This window comes from Peromyscus leucopus, chromosome 2 (genome assembly GCF_004664715.2).
Source record: "Peromyscus leucopus breed LL Stock chromosome 2, UCI_PerLeu_2.1, whole genome shotgun sequence".
In the NCBI taxonomy this organism is placed as follows: domain Eukaryota; kingdom Metazoa; phylum Chordata; class Mammalia; order Rodentia; family Cricetidae; genus Peromyscus; species Peromyscus leucopus.
The window spans coordinates 57648770-57668465 of record NC_051064.1 but is presented as its reverse complement, the minus strand read 5'-3'; the positions used below and the strand labels follow the sequence as shown (position 1 = coordinate 57668465).

The window sequence follows — 19696 nt, the reverse complement described above, 5'->3', positions numbered from 1 at the left end:
CGGGAAGAGCTGCTTCCTGGGGAGGGGAGAAAGAAATTAATGTCCCTTGCCATCCACCGGTCAAGAACTGAGAGGGGGGGCGGTGGTGGCGCACACCTTTAATCCCAGCACTCGGGAGGCAGAGCCAGGCGGATCTCTGTGAGTTCGAGGCCAGCCTGGTGTACAGAGCAAGATCCAGGAAAGGCACAAAGCTACACAGAGAAACCCTGTCTGTGGGGGCGGGGAATCTGGGGTTGGGGATTTAGTTCAGTGGTAGAGTGCTTACCTAGCAAGCGCAAGGCCCTGGGTTCGGTCCTCAGCCCTGCCTGGAAAAAAAAAAGAACTGAGAGAGACACAGGATGGTGAGACAGGGGATGAATGGGCTGGGGGTGATGGCTGCCGTCCCCGCACATGCTTGTGGTTAAGCCATATCCCTGGGGGGTGCTGCTGCCCTCAATCAGGCAGAGCATGGTTCACAGCCCATGGGCTGTGTGACCTCCGCATATCACCACTCTGAACCCCGGGACGACCTATTCTAGAACAGGAATAAGGTCACCGTGGGTGTAAAAATTCTAAATGCCAAGTCCTGCCCCAGTGCCCCGCCTCATCCTTGCTGAGGCGGCCTTCTGCCTCGGAGACTTCATCTTCGACACACCCAGCCTCCCCCCTCACCTCTTTGCCCTCCTCCTCCTGGGCTGCCCTTTGGATGACAGGGGTCATGTGCAGCTGCAGGAGAGAGAGGGAGGGCCTAAGAGTGGTACCTAGTCCCTAATGCTGTCAGTGGTCAGGCTCTTCCCAGCTCCCTGCTCTGCCATCCTCGTACTTGTCACCCAGTGGTTTCCAGAGGGCTGCACCCCGCCCTTAATCCCGTGGCCGTGGTGTATGCCAGAAGAAGCAGTCAAGGGCGGGGCTGACCCTTTCAGTCCACCGTTTCTACTTCTTGCTTAAATCTGTTGGTGAGAACCTATCTTAGGTTTGCCCCCCGGGCTGCAAGGCAGGCTGGGAAATACCATGTTTCACCTCTGGATCTTAATGTCCCTGAAAGCGAAATGCATTGAGCAGCAGCGCCAAGCTTCCTTTTGGCTTTATTTTGGTAATGGAGAATTTGCCACCTTCGGAACCGTAGAGAAGGTAGGCAGCCTGGGTCCCCACCCAGTGTCCCTGGTCACCAGCAGAGGGAAGAGGCCTGTCCCCTGCCCTGACTGCCCTGGCGCGGATCACAGGCAGTTCTTTGGCTCCATTTTACCACAGATCTGGTGACTCACCTGGAGCTCTGGGCTGGCCACGGCCTCTGCTGCTGCCATGCTTCTGAGGAAGGGGAGAAAGGCTGCCCTGAGTCCTCACCAGGGCCACCCTGAAGCCCAGACAGACTTACATGGGGAAGCCGGTCACCACGTTCCAGACAAGGAGGAGCAGGAGGGGGCACAGATCAGGACACTGCCGGGGAGGAGGGAGCCGTTGCCGGGGGTCGTCAGCCACGTCCACAGAAATAAATAAGCCAGAGTCCCCGGGAGAGGTCACTGGCAGCAGTGGCCTTCAGCGCCCTGCTGTAAGGGGATTCCTGCTCTCTGAAGTGGCACATCACTGTTCTCCCCCAGCATCTGTCCCAGGCCCCCACTCCAAGTGTCTGCCAAGTGTCTTAAGGGTCAGAGAAGCAGCCTAGAAAGATGCCCCTGGTTTTCTGTGCAGGTGAGCATGAGGCTGATTTCCTCCGACTGCCAGGGACATTGGCTGAGTGAAGGGGCCAAGAACTCACCCATAGAGAGCCCCCTGCCAAAGATGTAGACTGATGGGGTCTGGAGAGCAGGCGGGGAGGGAGACGGCAGATGTGAGTGGCCTCTGCCGCCTTCCAGGTGGACCAGCGGGTGCTCCAGGACCTCCTCTCCGAGAAGCTGCCCCGGCTGACAGCACACCTGGCCCAGCACCACATAGACCTCTCCCTCATCACCTTCAACTGGTTCCTCGTGGTCTTTGCCGACTCCCTCATCAGTGACATCCTCCTGCGAGTCTGGGACGCCTTCCTGTATGAAGGGACAAAGGTGGGTATGCCTGGGCCCCACAGAACGGAAAGCCTGCCACCTGTCAGAGCCGTTTGGGACATCCGAGAGCACAGCTTCTTAAACTGGAAAGTGTTCTGTGCAACACGAGAGGACGCAGCGGCCCCACTGGGTCTGCTCCAGACCTTGCCTGTGACCTTGCCAGGAGATCTTGGTGGGGGTCTCCGCCAAGCAGAGATGCTAGTGGGGCTAACCCCTTGACTCTGGCCAGCAGGGCAGTGCTTCCTTGTGCCCTCTTGTAGAGGGAGCAGGTATTCGGAGACCAGACACAAAGCCATGTTTCAGGCTGTGCTCCCTCTAGGGTCTTCTGTCGCCTGTTCTTCTAGCCTTCTCCCCCAACCCCTGCCTACCCCCACACCACACACACACACATGCACACACACACACACACACACACACACATGCACACACACACACACATACACACACACACACACACACACACACACGGCCTGCCAGGAACCTCCACATTCCCAGTCTCTGGGCTTCTCCCTACACATTCCCTGCCTGGGCTCCTGCACCCCACTGAGACCCCACTGTACCCTAGGTGGTGTTCCGATACGCCCTGGCCGTCTTCAAGTACAATGAGGAGGAGATCCTGCGTCTGCAGGACAGCCTGGAGATCTACCAGTACCTGCGCTTCTTCACCAAGACCATCTGCGACAGCCGGTGAGCTGCCCACCTCTCTGTTCACACACACACACACACACACACACACACACACACACACACACACACACGCCGTGCCCACCCCTCCCCCAGCTTAGGAGTCCCAGGGGCCATTCTGCCTCCAGTCCATCTGTGTCCTCGTATGGCACACAAGCCCCCCAGCCCACCTTCACCCTGCCACCAACACCCAGGCTGTAGAACAACCAACCCCACCGCTGGCTTGGCCTCTGGTTTCTCCTACTCGGAGCCTCCTGGCCGCTTCCTCCGCTGCCACCGCCATCTTGGGCCTGGTCCGTTTCTTCAAAGCTGAGCTCCCATACCCCTCCTCTAGGAAACCCTCCTGAGCAGCCCTTCCCTACTGGGTCAGGTGCCTGCTGCGCTCCCTCCAGCCTCAGCTCTGGATGGGAATGGTCTCCCCTCCCTCCCCACCCCCTCACCCAGGAAGGTAAGCTCCAGAAGGCAGGGCTACCATCCCAGGGTGGATGGGTGTCAGGACAGGCCCGGAACCAGCGACCATTGCACTGGCTGACTCTGCCTTCCTCCCAGGAAGCTCATGAGCATCGCCTTCAACGACATGAACCCCTTTCCCATGAAGCAGCTGCGGCAGCTCCGGGCAGCCCACCGGGAGAGGCTGGAGGCTGAGCTTCGGAAGCTGGAACTGCTGAAAGCCGAGTACTTGGAGAGACGGGCCTCCAGGGGCAGAGCAGCGCCCGAGAGCTGTCTCAGCGAGGACGAAGGGGAAGGTGATGGCTGACCTGCCTCTCTGCTCCCCACAGCCGTTCTTACCTTTGCCGGCAGGAGCCTAGAATACGGGCGTGGGCCAGAGGTCTGTGTGACCCTGGAGAAGGCCCTTCTCCTCTCTGGACCTTCGTCTCCCATATGGACACTGCTTGCTGTGAAGCCATTGGTCGGAGTCACTCTTCTAAGCCTGCCAGGCTTGCCGGCCTGTATCACCACACCACAGAGCACTTTAACATGGAGGCGGGCGGGAGTACACTCCCGGTCACCTGGAGCATCCTCTGAGGCATGACGGTTTCCGTTTGGTTTGGGTTTGGTCTTTTGAGACCCGGTTTCATGGAGCTCATGCTGACCTCATACTCCTATGTAACTGAGCCTGGCCTTGACCTTTCCTGCTCTTCCTGTCTGAGGCACGTTAGCATAAAGCAAAGTCCCTGCGACAGCTTTGGGACAGATGCACTCTCATCACCAGTGTTCCCGGGCAGGCCAAGGCGTCAGGAATGTTCCCACTGGCACCCTCTGGCTCAGGGCCTTGCTCACCATTCTTGTGGCACTCCAAATTCAAGGCCTAGGTTTTCAGGGCCTCTGTCTTTCTGGGCAATAGCCCCCCTGAAGTGCCACCTGATCTGTGCTGAGACCACCCCGCTCGACGGGAGGGACCGTTTCTGGAGCCGCATGCCTGAGCCTTCCCTTTTGTTTACAGCCCACTGGGGGCGTCCCAGGGGAAACCCCTGCCTGCCGCCCTGAGAAACCTGTTGGGGACAGGACAGTGGGTCTCAAACAGCCATCCACTCTGACATGTCCGTCATGTGGGGCCACCAGGGCAGGGTTGGGAAGGTGGGTGGGGCTCGCAGAGCAAGCTGAACACAGTTTTATGACCCAGCAGAGAGCCCAGTTCCTCGTGTTCTTCCTGGTCTTTTCAGCAGAGGGCCACCCCGTGTGTCCTCCCTACCCTATAGGACAGGGGTTTAAAGGTGTACAAGGGTCCATATCTCAGTGAACTTGGTGCCATCAGAGCCTTGAGCGTGGCTCTCGGAGGGCGGGGATGGAGTGGGGGGGAGGTGTGGTCTCTGTGGAGGCTGTCATGGAAACTCCCAAAGTCAAGGCTCTTGTGGATCTGGGTCAACACCCACCGGGAGAGGCTGCAGGCTGAGCTTCAGAAGCTGGAACTGTTAAAAGCTGAGTCCTTGGAGAGACGGGCATCCAGGGGCACAGTAACTCTAAAGTGGGTCCCAGGTGAAGAGGCAGCCCCAACCCCGTGGAGCATGCCAGAGGAGAACCAAAGTGGATGCTGGGGCCAAGTGCGGGGAAGCGCCCAAGGCGGTGAGCAGCCCTACCTGAAGGAGACATGGCTATGTGGGGTCGCGATCTCCCAAAACCGGATCAAACTGGCTACTGGATAAACAGTGCCTTCTGCCTTCTCTGCCTCTCCCTCCCCCCCCCCACCGCCCCCGCCTCTCCTCTTCCTCACTTCTCCCTAGAGGGTGGTCTGCCAAGCACTTGCGCTCCTCCTTGGGGACCAGACCAGCTTCCCGACCGACCGAGCTACGCCTTAGCATCCTGAACGAGCTTTGCTGGGTTCGCTCTCTACTGTTGGGGCCGTGGCGGCGTCCTGATAACCGAGGGAGGGTTAGGGTTCTGGGACTAATTCCTCCTCCAGCCCCGAATGAGGAGGCAGGCAGGCTGAGAACGGCTTGTCCTACAGCGCTCACCCGGGTCAAGCTCGGGTGACAGGGCACCAAGAAGTTAGTGACCTCCAGTGTCACACAGCAGGGGAGAGCAGGCCTGTGGGCACACCCATAGGGTTAACTCGAGAAAGAGACAAGGGGGAGCCACGTGTCGGGGGAACACACTTCTGGTCCCAGCAGTCCCAGTACACCCTGGGCTACCCAGCCAGATAGCGTCTCCAAAAACAAAACAATAAAAGGAAAACAGACGCCTGTCTGAATTGCTTGAACTGCAACCGGGATGAACCAAGGGGTCCAGGGTGGCTCCAGCCCCAGGCTGTCTGGGCTGCTGCCGGGGCCGAGGCTGCCCCTCCCTGGGGCAGGAGCCTGGGGCCCCACCCCTAGTGTCGGGTTCCTGGCTCGCCCCACAGCTGTTGCCCCTTCCCCGGGGACCACTGCTTCCTAGGCTGGAGGATCTGATCCCACAGCTCCTACCCAGAACGGGGATGGGACTCCACGCCCCGCCCTCCCACCCCTGGACCCGCAGGCCTTATCAAAGAACAAAGGGCCTGGGTCAAAGGAGGGGCCCGGGGACCCGATAAACTCCTCCATCCCCGGAGGAGGGGCAGACTCCCCTCCAGACTACTTTGTTCACGCTTATAGACCCTTGCCCTAGGGGCTGGCTTCTCTCCCGCCCCCGCCCCCACCCCCACCCCCAGACGGGTGGGCGGGAGCATTGGACAGGAAACTCCGTGTGACAAGTAGATGGAAATAAAGCAGCGGATGGCATGAAGCGATGTCCCTGTGACTGATGGCTCTCCACCTTTAGGACAGAAGCACTCTCATTACCAGTGTTCCTCTTGGGACTCCGTGTCCCCGCCCCCAGGAGCATGGAGTTAGGCCTGGCCACTCTCCCCACCCCCACCTGGGTGGTGTTTAACCAGGCTCTGGTCAGTTGTGCCCCCTGTGTGTAACATGAGTTGTCAGGGGCCAGTCTTCCACACCTGGGGCAGGATTAGGAGAAGGTAAGAAACCGGGTGGGTCCCTCCCCAGGCACAGAAGGGGCATGCATGCCAGGTTCCAGGCCTCTCCTCTGATTTATGGGTCCGTATGCTCAGGGTCCCCAGCCACCAACTGGCCCGACACCCATGAACAGAGGTTTCTTAGAAAATGATTCGGAAAGAGGGGACGGTGTGAGCAGAGGCTGGGGGGGGGGGGGGGGGGGGAGGATAGTGATGTTGGGAGAGGCGCACCAGAGACCCTGGTCTCAGCCTTTAGGGAGTTGGAACATTCAGGTGACTCAGCCCGCTCCCAGATAACACCTTAGTTGGCCTAACATGGTGGTACAAAGTTATAATCCAGCTCTTGGGAGGTGGAGACAGGATGAGTTTGAGGTTTATTCTTAGTTCATAGACAGTTTGAGAGCAACCTGGGCTAGGTGGGGGCCATGTCTAAAAGAGTAAGAAAACAAATAGGCTGGCCAAATGTCTGAGTGGGGGACAGTGCTTGCCACAGAGGGCCGACAGCCTGAGTTCTGTCCCTAGAAACCATGTTAGAAAAAAAAAAATCTGAATTCAGCTCTCCTGCTTGGAGATGGGAGGCAGGAAGGAGAATTGCTCAAAAGCCAAGGGACAGCCAGCCTGGAGTATGCAGCATGGCAGAAACAAGAGAGACTCTGTCTCAACAAGATGGAAGGAAAGAACCAACTCTGAAAGATTTCCTCTGACCTCTACACAAAGGCACATGGACACACATGTAAACACATGATAAAAAATCTTTTAAAATACCGTGGACCTGTGAATGCCAGGGTCCAACTGTCGCATGTCCACATCCGGTATATGCTGTGTCCCCTCTGCCAATGCAGCTCCAAGAGGTTGAGTTGGGGGCTTTGATGCAGGGAACCCTCAGCTGCACGCAGGGGATGACCCAGGGCGCTGTGATCCAGGACCCCAGAGCTGCGTGTGGTGGTGTACTCCCACAACCCCAGCTACCTGAGGCTGAGGCAGGAAGATAGCTAGTTCAAAGTCAATCTGAGCAACTGAGTGAACCCTTGTTTCACTGAAAGAAAAAAAAAGAGTTCTCCCAGTGTAGCTCAGTGATAGAACACTTGTCTGGCATTCACAAGGCCCTGTGTTCAATCCCATCGTCACAAATGCATACACACACACACACACACACACACACACACACACACGCGCGCGCGCGCGCGCGCGCGCGCGCACATTAAATTAGTTAATAGAGCCTGCCAAGAACTTAGCCAGTCTCAACTTCTTATCTATGAAATGGGGGTATTATGACTAGATTGAAGGGGTTGGTAGATCAAATGTAATAATACATGTACTTACTCAATATATACAGCACCTACTATGCGCCAGGTACCGCGCTAGCGCCCTCCCCGTTCTCCCCGCCCCCAAATACATCACTACAAGACACGAAGAACTCTTTCCAAGATAGGTGGTGTGGCGTGGCGTGGTTATGAAAGACGCGACGTTCCATCTTCCACGTTCAGTGTGCACAGGGCTGATAGCGGGCTAGGCTGGGCAGCAGCGCCCCCTACTGGCAGCCGCGGGAAGGGTCTCCCTCCCGGGTGCGCAGCCGCCCACCGCTCCCCGGTTCTCCCGCCGCGGAGCCGCGGTGCCGGCGCCCGCTGCGGGATCCAACCTGGAGCCACCTGGGAGGCAGACGCGGTGACTGTCTCCATCTCAGCAAGCGGAGACTGAGGCTCGGGACCCAAGTCCCACCCAAAGCCTGCGGCTAGAGAGTGCGGGAGGCGAGAGCGTGTGCACGCGGGACGGGATCCGAGCTGCGGGCGACCGGCGGCTCACAGGCGGGGCCTCCCCGGCCCGCCCCGCCCCGGCCCCGCCCGGCCCGGTCCCGCCCGCCGGGCTGCGCGGGGAGGCGGCGGCGCTGGGCGCGGGGACTCGGCGGGCGGCGCGAAGCGCGGAGCGGGAGCCGGAGCCGCCGCCGCCGCCACCTGCGCGGCCGCCAACAAGGTAGGGCGGGACCCGGCCGGGCGGGACGCGCGCTGCGCCCGGGTTGCGGCTAGGCGGCGGGAGGGATGCTGCCCCCGGCGCCACGGAGACCTATCTTCCAGCCCCCCGCACGACCTCACACAAAGCCCTGCCCCGCTCCGGTCCTCAGTTTCCCCAACGGGATAGCGGTGCGGCCGCCCCCTCAGCGGGTGACTAGTAACAGCGACCCCCAGGTTTGGGTTCCCGAGGCTCGGAGCTAGTCCGCACCGCCCGCGCCTCCTGCCGCGGTGAGCGGCCCGCCCTGGGCGCGGCAGCCAGTCCCGACAGGCCCTGGTGTGGCCCTGGTGCCCCGTGGACTCGAGTCGTGATTGTTCCTCTGCTGGCGGGGTTACTCGCGGGGCCTCGGTCCCGGGAAACGGTGGAAGAGGAAGCATCCTCATGTCCCTGCCCAGGCGACCTGGGCGCGCGGGTGGGGCGAGCAGTCTGCCACCCAGACCAGCCTCATCGCCAGGAACTGGAGGAGCCCCCCGCTGGCGGTGGCCGGATCTCAGCCCCAGACCTGCCTAGACCCAAGCCTAGCAGACACCCACCTGCGTTCAGGCAATGGGGAAGGACGGCCTGGTCCGCGCCCTGGCCGGCTGCAGGAGCTCAGTTCTGTGTTTCAGTCTGGTGGGAAAGGGTTGACTCTGCCACACTCGGACCTCAGAGAGTCCAGGAGGGCAGTGTCTCCCGGGGTAGGGGGACAGAGCACTTTTCCAAGGGTGCAGTGGCTCCTGGGCCTGTGAAGACCTGTGCCGTGGGGCTAGGACGTTCTGTATAAGATGCCTCTGGATGAAGGTCTTGTGTTGCCTTCTTGCAATGGGGATCTCACTAGCTGGAACTGGGGAACCTGCTCCCACTGCAGCTCTAGTCCTGCAAGTGCCTTTTAGACATCACCTGGCCCTTCTGCCCCAGAGCCTGCCCTTGTTCGTAACCACCTGTGCCTCAGCTTAGGAATGTGCCCCTTCTGCTGCCCTTACCCCCTGGCATCTCTTGTGGCATGTGGAGGGAGAGAAGGACCTGGGCCATCTTGGGGCCTTTCTGCCTCATTTCCTGGCATTTGCCCCAATTAAGGAACAGGTTCAGCGCCTGCTGATCTCCTATCTCCCTTCCCCTCCCCCAAGGGCTTTCTTGGGGCTAGAAGAGGGGACTTCCTCCTCCCCCAGCCTCAGCGCAGGTGGTGAACCAGTGTCATCATCCTAAGTGTACAAGCGGAGGGCCGGGTGGGCGCGGTAGGGTGCCATGGTATTCCAGGGCTGAAGCAGAGTGGCAGGGACCTTGCCCCATGGCCCTCAATCTGGAGCGTCACTGCAAATGAGTGTTATTATCCTCTCATAAAAGGAGACTAAGTATAAGGGTGGCCGCCAGAGCCCAGCACCAACTTGGAGGCCTAAGTATTACCTGAGTCCCCTGTCATTGCGTGCTGGTGTGATCTGGGAGGCCACTGTGGATGGTGCCTGAGCAAGGTGGGTTCTGGTTATTACAAAACCATCCTGTACTTTTAAAATCTACTGTAGAGTTGGGGATTATCTGACCTGCAACCATCTCCCCCACTCCCCTTATTTTTTGGGTATATATCACCTGTCCTAGAAGGGGACGTGACTGGTAAACGGCCACACACACACACAAAAAAAAACCAGCCAGGGATCCTCGTTTCAAGCATGGAGTGTTTAGAGGCTAGGATGCAGCTCACTTAGTAGAGTGCTTGCCTAGCTGTATGGAGTCCAGTTCCATCCCAGAACCAACAGACTGAGTATGGTGAATCATGCCTGTAATTCCTCCATTTGGGGGTAGAAGATGGAGGATCAGGGGTTCAAGACCAACCTCTGCTACAAATCAAGGTCTAGGACAGCCTGGGATATAGGAGACTGTCTCCAATTTAAAGGGAGGCATGAAAACATGTCATAAATGAAACAGTCTTATTGCTTTGTAAAAGGAGCCAGATATAAACATAAAAGGTTAAAACTCTGTGCTGGCAAGGTTGCAAGGATTAGCCCGGGGTGTGTCATTTTGTAGGGTGATCTGGCCGCCCTCCAAACAAGTCTATGAAATGGATGTGCCTGCCCTTTGCTCCGAGGCCTCTCCTTTGGGGACTTTACCCTAAGGAAGTCACCAGAGAGACATGTATGTGGTAGCACTACTGTCTTGAACTTGCCTGACCAGTGGAGAAGCATGCTGAGGCTTCTGAAACATTTTATTTGAAAAACCAAAAAGAAAAAACAAAAAACAATGCCAAAAGTGGCAACAGGAAAGTCCCACCACTGCCCAAGTGTCGGGAGGAAAGACCCTGAGGCCGGGCGGCAGACAGACTCCTGCCCCACTGTGTGGCCTCCCGCCGGCCTTTCTCCTCCATCCCTCACTTTCTCCCTCGTGAAGTGGGCGTGGCCTTGGTGGTAGCTGAGTCTGCACAGCTCAGCTATGGAGCCTTCCTTCTCCTGGAGGAGTGGATCGCCCTGGACATCCAGAGACTGTGGCATCCTCCCTGCCCCAGAGATAAGTGCTCCCCAAGGAAGCGTTGCCAGATCCCCTCAAGGGGTTCTGCTTGAAGCCTTTGCTCTTTTCAAATAGCCCTGATTCAGGCCTGGGGAGCTTTCCCTCGCCTCTGCCTGTCACAGGAAGACCCCAGACGCTGCTGCTTTCATGCTGAGGCAGGGGCCTCTCCTCCAGAACAGGAAGGAGGCAGTTGGCAGTCACATTACATCTGCCAGGCCAGGAGACCTCATTCCTTCTCTGGATGCCTCCTGGGGACCTGCAGGGTGCTTACACATTAGTTTAAACCACACGCCAGAAAGACTTATGTCCAACTTCTTTTTTTTTTTTTTAACTTACCAAAAAATAACAATTTTTGTGTGGTTCAGCCTAAGTAGAAAAGGATATAATTAAAGATGTAATTATGGTTCCTTACAATAAGTGAGCCATGGGGTGTGGTAGGGGACTGGGAAGGTGTGATTAGAGACCTAAAGTGAGGAGGCCTTGAGTCAATCACTAACTGTAATGGCAACCGCAGGGCCGTGGCTGTTGAACACTGGCTACTCCAGGCCTCTGTCCCCAGGGCCTCCCCAGTGTTTACCAAACACCTCCACTGTAAATAAAACACCCACCAGAGGAGAAGATGCCCTGGAGGAGTTTGCGGTCTGTCTGATAGCGACAAAGGAAAGAAAACAAAGCGACCAGGAGGGAGTGAAGGAGTGTGACCCCAGAAAAGGGGACTGCCATTATCGACTAGGAGGGTGACTTGGGCAAGCAGGGCTGAGCTGTAGGGGAAGAGCCAGTGAAAAGGCCCTGAGGTAGGCCGGAAGAGCTGGAAAGCAGGCAAAAAGAGCGAGGAAGAGGAGGAGGGCAGAGGCCACGGTCCCGATGATCTAAACCGCCCCCTCCAGGGTGCAGTGTGAAATCCTACAAGTTAGTGAGGGAGGTACTATTTTTATGCCTCTTTTTCAGTTAAAAAAAAAAAAAAAAAGCGGCACAGAGAGGCTTAGAAACTTGCAACTCTGTCTCAGAGGAAGGCTAAGGCTTCTGGCCCAAGGCAGTGGGAGCCATGCAGGATTTTGAGCAGGACCGGAGCACAAGCCACCTCTGGGTTCTAGTGTGACTCCCCTGAGATCCCTGTGGTCCAGATGTTCCTGTCGCTGCCGAGTTCATTTGTTGAAACAGGCACCCCCAAAGTGATGGCATGGAAGGGGGTGATTGGATCAGGGAGACAGAAGACTTCTGATGAGGGTCCCTGCAAAAGAGGTCCCCAGAGACACAGGCACCAGCAGGCACCCTTCCCTGAACCCGGAAGCTGGCCCTCCTGCACACTCCCGGTCTGAGCCTTATCTTGGACTCAAGGCTCCAGTAACAATGAGAACTGCATTGTGTGATTCACGGGCCACCAGTTCATGGCACTCTGTTACCAGGACTCAGAGGTGGCTGTCACCGGCGTCCAGACCTACGTGACGAGGGTGGGCCTGTGAGCTAGGGCCAGGGGAGCTGTTGCTCTCCACATTTGCAGAACAGTTCAGGGCTTGGCAGGTAAAGGGGCGGGAGAGGAGGGCAGGCTGGCCCAGCTTCCTGACTCTGCTCTCCTGCCCGTCCTGCCGATGCCCTGGGCAGAGGCTGGTGAAGGGTTTACACTCATTAGCTCACTCCAGCCTCTGAAGCCATAGGTGAGGGTCTGGGCAGGTCGGAGGTTAGCTGCTAGTACCTGCCATTTATCTTTCCCATGTTTCCTTTGGTCTGGTTTTGATTTTTTTTGGAGACAATATCTTACTCTGTATTCCAGGCCAGCCCTCAACTCAGTGCTGTAGCCCAGGCTAGTCCTGGACTCACAGTGGTCCCCCTGCCTCAGCTTCCCTAGTGCTGGAATTGTAGGTGTGAGCTACCATGTCTGTGTTCTCGTTTTTTTAAATGGATCTATTCTGTTATAGGTAGATTGTATCGCAATAAAGTTAACGTACGAAGAACATGCGCTTGGTTTTTCTGCTATAACGATTTGATGATGGTGGATAAAACATTAGAAAAGGGGAAAAATAGGAAATGACTGTCCCCTGTCTTCTTGTCCTGGGTAGTCAGTGTGAACACTCTGGGGGACTTCCTACCTTTTGGACACTGCTGTCCCCATTTTGCAGATGAAAGACGAAGCCCCCATGTTGCCCAAGGGCTCACTTTCATACCATGCCATCTGCCTGCAGAGTTCAGGTCTGGCACTGTCCTCTGTGTCTGAAGGCAGAAAAACCCCAGAGTGCCAGAATGGATGAGTCTCACTGACTCACCCCACCATCCACCCGCCCAGCCTACTCCTAGCTGTATCCCAAGTAGAGCAAGTGGGACTTTGTCCGAGGGTTCAGGAGCCTGGGGTCTCATTCCAAAGAGAAATCAGGGCTAGGAGGACCTGCGTGGGATTCTCAGGACAGATGCTTCTAGCCTGGCCTTGAGCCCAGAGAGCTTGTAGAGAACTGGCAAGTGGCATGACCCTGTCCCCCAGGGAGTCCTGGGGACTTCAAGGAGGCCTAAGCCAGAGTCTCAGCCCTTGTTGGGAGGTAGCAGGTGAAGGGGAAAGAGAGGGGCTTTGCCACAGCCACACAGCCCCTCCCCCTGGGGGCTTTTCTCCTGCAGCCTGCCTGCATTTCTCTCCAGCCCTGGGCCAGCACACACTGGGCAGCCAGCCACTGCCCAGGATGCAGCCATCCAGCTCCAGCTCCGCCACTAAACTGGTCTCCGGCCAGGGTTTCTACCTGCCCATTTGCAAAGCGGTATCATGAGGGCTTGGTATGTGGGTGCTCCACAGATGGGCAGCTCCTGCAGCTGCCCCGGGGAGGTGGTCCAGCTGGTGGACTAAGCCCCCTCAATCTCCTGCCAAGCCCCCTCCCCAGCCTGTGCAAAAGGAGACAAGTGTGAGCTACAGATGGAGACCCGGAGTCCGAGGTGGTAGGATAAAGGGCTCAGTGGAATGGAAGGAACACTTGCAAGAGGAAAGGGGCCTGGCCTTGCCACTGTGGTGCTCCTTAAACAAACCCTGGCCCTTCTTTATGCCTCAGTGCCTCCACCGGGAAAATGAGAACTCCCCCTCACCCCCACCGGGCTTATTCGTCGTAGTTAGCACCATCCCTGCAACCATCCACTGAGGTGTTTCTGAGTTTAGAGGGAGGGAGGGAGGGAGAAGCCAGAATCAGCACCACCCTCAGGAGCTCCTAGTCCCGGGGCAGCCATAGCTCCCATCGATAGCTGGGAACCGGGTATCCTACCTAGGGCTTCCAGTCCAGCCTGGGTGGGGGAGAGCCCCGGAAGACACCCTGAAGAAGGTGTGCAGTCAGCCACCTATAAAGGTCAGACATGGAGGACCCCACCCATCTCTCTCCAACCTTCATTTCTTCCTTTATTAGGTGGGAATGATTGGGCTGGAATGTAACTTAATTGGCAGAGTGCTTATCTAGCATGTAGAAACTCTGAGTTCAATTTCCAGTACCCCATAAACCGGGTGTGGTAGCCATGTCCTAATCCCAGCACTTGGGCGATAGAGGCTGGAGGATCTTGAAGTTCAAGGCTGTATAGCAAGTATGAGGCCAACTTGAGACTATTTGTGAGATGCTTGAGACTATTTCAGAAAATGGAAGATTGCTGCTAAGTGCCTGTGCTGCTGGGTGCCCGGGTTTGTTTAGAGCCCCAGACCTTGGAGGATATGGAGGTGCTCTGTGAACAGCAAAACACCAGGCAGCCCCTCCACTGTGCTTGATTCTGAGTTCTGGACCATCCGGGCAGGGAGTGCTTCCAGTGTGTTGTGAACGTTCTACGATCAAACCGTACAGGGACAACCAGACAGACAAATGTCCACCACTGCCCTCACACCACTTGATGGAAGAGGTCCAGAGCATGTCTGCTCCAGTGCACTTGGAGCGGGCCCTGATGGCAGCCCCACTCACTCACAAATCACAGCCCCTCTGGGGAAGGGAACTGTCTGTCAATAGGACCCATTAAGCCCCAAGTGCTGCCCCCCACTAGTGAAAGCCTCCGAGGAACCTGCCTGAGGAGCTGTGGGGAGCTGCCAGGTGCAGGGGTGGAATGTCACGACATCATAATGAGGACCACTCTTACCAGAGAAAGGCCCAAGGTGACATGCCATTGGGAGGGAACAGTCTGGGGGCAAGAGGAGCATGTTTGAGTTCAGATATGAAAAAAGAACGTATGTGCACACATAAATATAGAAAAAAACATTCGAGCCAGGCTTGGTGGTGCAGACCATAATCCTAGGCATTTGGGAGGCTGAGACGGCGGGGAGAGGGGGTGTTACAAGTTGAAGTCCTGCCTAGACATTTAGATTCTGTCTCCTGAAATAAAAAAGAGGGCTGCCAGTGTAGCTCAGTGGTAGAGCACTTACCTAGCTCGTAAGAGGCCCTAGGTTGGAACCCCAGTACCGTGGAGCAGGGATGGAGGGTGGGAAGACTATTCAGACATCTGTCTGGGGATCTTCAGTGGTAAGGTGGTGTTTTCTGTGTTTTGAGTTTTCTAGACATGTACACATTTTCTGCTCTAATTGTGCTGTCTGTATCTGTACCATCGGCCACAGTGAGCAATAGGACCCAGCTGGCATCTGCAGGCCAAAAGGTCAAGTATCCTTCAGGTGAAGAAGGGATGGAGCACGTGGTGAGACCTAGGTACTGTTTCCAGGGGTAGCTTCATGACAACACCCAGAGGAGAGGTCCCACATCTCTGGGGCTGCAGATACAGTTGACATTGAAACAAGACCACACCAAACCAGTGCCCTGCAGTCAGGAGCACAAGACCAGAGCCAGGAGATGGGGGTCCAGCCACAAGCAGAGCCCTCTGAGTGGGGCTGATATAGTTAGCTGGCACCGATCTGGGGATACCAGGGTGGGCAGGACCCCGAGCCTTGGGGTCTTTGATGCATCAAGAACCCAGGATGATGTCATCAGGCCCCAGGGGGCCCAATTCCCTGAGCAGCATGGGGTCTCAGTCTTTGCCCCTTGAAACACACAGACCTTCAGCCACTTTGCACAGTAAATAAAGAAGCTAAGGTTCTATATTGATTTGGTTTGGTTTTTGAGACAGGCTTTTGCTCTATAGCCCTGGCAGATATGCTACTTATTATATAGCCCTGGCTAGCCTGGAAGTCCTGGCAAGCCTTTTGCCTCAGCTTCTGGAGTGCTGGTGTGTATCTAGACATTTGTGTGTGTGTGTGTGTGTGTGTGTGTGTGTGTTACTTTCCTACCTAGTGCCCACAGAGGCCAAAAGAAGGTGTTGTTGGAGTTGTGAGCCACCATGTGGGTGCTGAGAATTGAATCTGGGTCCTCTGGAAAAGCAGCCAGTGCCCTTAACCACTGAACCACCTGTTCAGCCCTACATTTAGACTCTTAAAGTATATTCTCTCCCTGTAATCCTCATTCAGCCTCATGGTAGATAGAGGCACAGCTGGATTCATACCTGCTCACACTAGATTCTACCTCTGTAGAGCTTCCTCATGCAAAGCAGCCTTCCGAGCTTGGGGAAGGGGAACATGCCCCCCACCCCACCCCGAGCAGTTTAGATGGCCCAGTGGACTGCTCATTAAACATCCTGGTAGTGGTCAGGGGTAATGGCCAGGAGGAGTTTGGAGGTCTTGGAGAGCTTGCTGGCCACCCACTAGCCTCACCCCTTGGCCAGTGGCCCACGTGGAGAAAGGCATGGAGATCTACTCCACACTGGTGCTGGAGCCCCGCCCAGACTAGATCAGTGTCCACTCCCTACATTGTTACTATTTTCTATTCTATTTTTGAGACAAGGTCTCACTGTGTAGCCCCAGCTAGCTTGGAACTTGCTATGTGAACTAGCCTGGCCTTGAACTCAGTAATCTGCCTGCCTCTGCCTCCTAAGGGCTGTGATCAAAGGCGTGTGCCGCCATGCTTAGCTGTTTTTCTTTTTTGATGCTTTTTTTTTTTCTTTCTTTTTAAATTGTATTTTTCAATAGGACCTTTGTTTCCATATTCATAGCTTTCTGGGGATGTAGTACAAGGCTCAGTTAGAGCCACCACGTGGATCAAACAGACCCACACCTTGCCGGTGTAGACTCATGGTCTACAGGCATCAGAAAGAGTCATTGTACAGTCCCACAAAACCTGAGGCAGGTGTGTGGAGAGGGAAGGAGAACAAGGGGATGGAGCTGAGTATGGCTGACCCTGGGCTGGAAGACTAAATGGGCTCCCTAAGGGAAGAGCTTTTGAGCTGGGCTCTGGAAGATGAGCAGGGCTGCATGGGTCAGAATGGGGAATGGGCATATGGACACGGGAAACAGCCGGGGCAAAGCCCTGGGCCCACGGGAAAGGGCTGTGCATCGGCAGCTCAGATCTTGAACAAGGTGGGGCTGGAGAGCCGGGTGCTTAGAGTCAGACACTTCAGAAGGCAAAGGGACCGGGAGAACCCATGCAGGGCCTCGGGCCAAGTGATCTCAGCTTTTGGGATGGAGAACCAGGAGTTCAAGGTCATCACCCGTTACATAGTAAGTTCAAGGCCAAACAAAAGATGACCACCTGGTGAAGGGGTAGGCTTCATACTAGGAGTGGAAAGTTATAGATGTCTCGAGAGGTGCTTCAGACATGGAACAGGAAGATGAGGTCCGTCCGTGATAGGTTGGCTTTGGGTGCAAAGAAGCCAGATAGAAGCCCTGAGTTCCAGCTGGTCCCTCAGTCCCCTTTGCAGGCCGTGCTTCCAGAGGGAAGCAGGTGGGAAAAGCAGCCTTCACCCTGTTTGTGCTTCCTCCCCTGACTGGACCCCTTTACATACCCACCCACCAAGGAGGCAGAAACCAAGGTTCCTCCGGTGCCGGGGTGTGCTGGATGATGTGGGAAATGGCAGAGTGAAGGATTTAAGGGATTGGTGAAAGGAACTTCATGTCCCAGAAGTGTGCATACAAAGAATGAATGTGTCTATCCTTTTGCCCAGAAGCTGCCCCTGGAGCTGGGCTCCACACAACCTGGGCCAATCATGTGTGAGGTCGGCTGTCACTCACTGAGTCATGTTGTCCTGGAGGGGTTCTCGGGTCTGTCAGGGATGCTGGCAAGGGCTTTTCTAGTGGGTGAGATGTGGTCAGGTCAGCGAGGGTCTTCTGGAATTCGGTTAGAAACAGGTAGTGTTCTATTCATGTAGACCAATGGTTCTCAACCTTCCTAACGCTGCGACCCTTTAATACAGCTCCTCATGTTATGATGACGCCCCAACCATAAAATTATTTTCATTGCTGCTTCATAACTGTAACTTGCTACTGTTATGAATCATAATATAAATATCTGTGTTTCCCAATGGTCTTGGGTGACCCCTGTGTGAAGGGTGGCGACCCCCCATGTTGAGAAGCACTGTTCTATACCAAGTTTAACATATGACCAAGAGACAGGAGGCCAAGGTCAGGAGATTATTTGGGGATGAGACTCACTTTGCAGAGTTGAAAGAGGCCCGGGGAGGTTGTAGGGCTTGCTCAGGTCAAATGGCTGGGAAGTGGACGCCTTGCAGGGTGCTCTGTGCTGTGAGTCCCTCCCCTGAATTTTCCTTTGAGGTTGAAAACTGCTGCTGCTGCTGAGTCTACACTGTGGGAGTCCGGAGGATGGGAGAGTCATGGCCGCTGGGAGATTCACAGAACGCACATGTGGGAGACTTCCTAGAGGAGAAAGCCTTTCCCGGCCTAGCTGGTCAGAGGGCTGGGAAGGGAGACTGGAAGGGAATGTCCTGTGCCAGGTCAGGCTTGGGGAGGGAGAGACCTGCTCGGCCGGGATCGGGGACCGTGGGTTTATACTCTGGTTTGGTCGCTGTAAGAGCAGGGAGGAGAGTTCGCCTGTTCTGGAAAGGAGAGGTGTGGTTTTCTGTTTTTTGTTTTCATTGTTGTTACTGTTTACTTTTGGTGTTGAGCATGAACTTGGGGCCTCCCCCATGCTACGTGCCTGCTCTGCTGTGAGTGGCACCCTAGCCACGGAGGAGGGCTTGCTCATGGATACAGGACCAGAGCTGCAGACCCATCATCGCCATGGGAAGTCAAGCTGGGGTCAATGCTGTCACCCACTTGAAAGTCTCTATAGAAAATGCCCCCATATGGCTCTCTTTCAGGCTGCCGGCTCATCTCCCTGATGTCCCGACTCTCTCTCCTAGCCCCCGCCCCTAGGGTCCTCCTAAGCTGCACCTCAGCTTCCAGGGTCAGGTGGGGAGACTGTAGGGAGGTTTGGAATAGGATGCTGCCCTCTGACGGGAGCCCCACAGGAAGGTTCAGCCTGAGAGAGGCAGGCACTAGGGAGCAGGCCGGCCTGGAGGGTGCAGGGAAGAACTGGAGGACACCATGGACACAGGAACAGGTCTCAGGCCATTGCCTCATCAGACCCAGGACCATAGACGCCCAGGCCAGAACTCCATGAAGATTCTAACAGGGCCTACTGATGTAGTTGGCAGGCAGAGAAGCTGGTGATCTGGGTCCTAGATCTCAGCCCACAGATGTCACCAAACATCATAGGCCCCCCCGAAAGCAGACCAAGCCAGCTCTGGTGGATCCTGTTTCAGAGGGGAGTGTGAGAGTCTGCCAAAGCCCAGCTCAGACCTGCTCCCACCTTTCAAAGGGTTCCTGGGTGGAGGAGAGAGGAATGAGTAAATGATAGAAAAAGACGACAAGAAAGAGACACAGGATAGCTCCGGGAGGGCCCTGTGTCAATATTCAGCTGCCCAGAGGTTTATTCAAAGGGGTTTTTTATAATATACCAAGGGGAGAGGCAAAAGACCTCCCCTTTGCAAGATCAAAGCACAAAGTACTCACAAGTGTAGACCCTTCCAAACATCTGGCAACCATGTCCCTGGCCAGGTCATCCCATTCTGCAGCCCTGCTGGGTAAAGCAAGCCCAGATTCTCTGACCCTGAGTAAGGTCTCACTAGATAACCTCTGTGGGCCTCCACAGGTGAGGAGTCAGGCTTATTAGTAAAGCAGACATGCAGGGACCCACCTGCAGTGCAGGAAAAGGCCTCATCGGGGTCACTTGGTAGCCTGAGCCCCAAAGCAGGTCAGAGGCTGCCCTTTTTGGTCTCTAGAACTGGAAAGGAGTGTTCTTCCCACATGAGCTTGTGGGTCTTGTAT

General features: G+C 56.0%; 2 protein-coding genes across 4 annotated transcripts in view; both read left to right on the top strand.

The window, feature by feature from the left end:
* The window catches only part of Tbc1d2 (TBC1 domain family member 2), a 48610-nt gene extending 43230 nt beyond the window's left edge, over positions 1–5380 (top strand). For 2 of the 3 annotated variants that reach the window (XM_028882781.2, XM_028882780.2), the window contains exons 11-13: positions 1833–2018; positions 2584–2705; positions 3252–5380. In XM_028882781.2, coding sequence (XP_028738614.1) covers positions 1833–2018; positions 2584–2705; positions 3252–3459 — 516 coding nt within the window. In that variant the 3' untranslated portion in view covers positions 3460–5380. The remainder of the gene's footprint in view (positions 1–1832; positions 2019–2583; positions 2706–3251) is intronic. The other variant, XM_028882782.2, reaches the window with a different exon arrangement.
* A 2668-nt stretch (positions 5381–8048) lies between these two features.
* The window catches only part of Coro2a (coronin 2A), a 57734-nt gene continuing 46086 nt past the window's right edge, over positions 8049–19696 (top strand). Inside the window, exon 1 of the mRNA XM_028882783.2 lies at positions 8049–8103. The gene's annotated coding sequence lies outside the window, so the exon portion shown is untranslated. The remainder of the gene's footprint in view (positions 8104–19696) is intronic.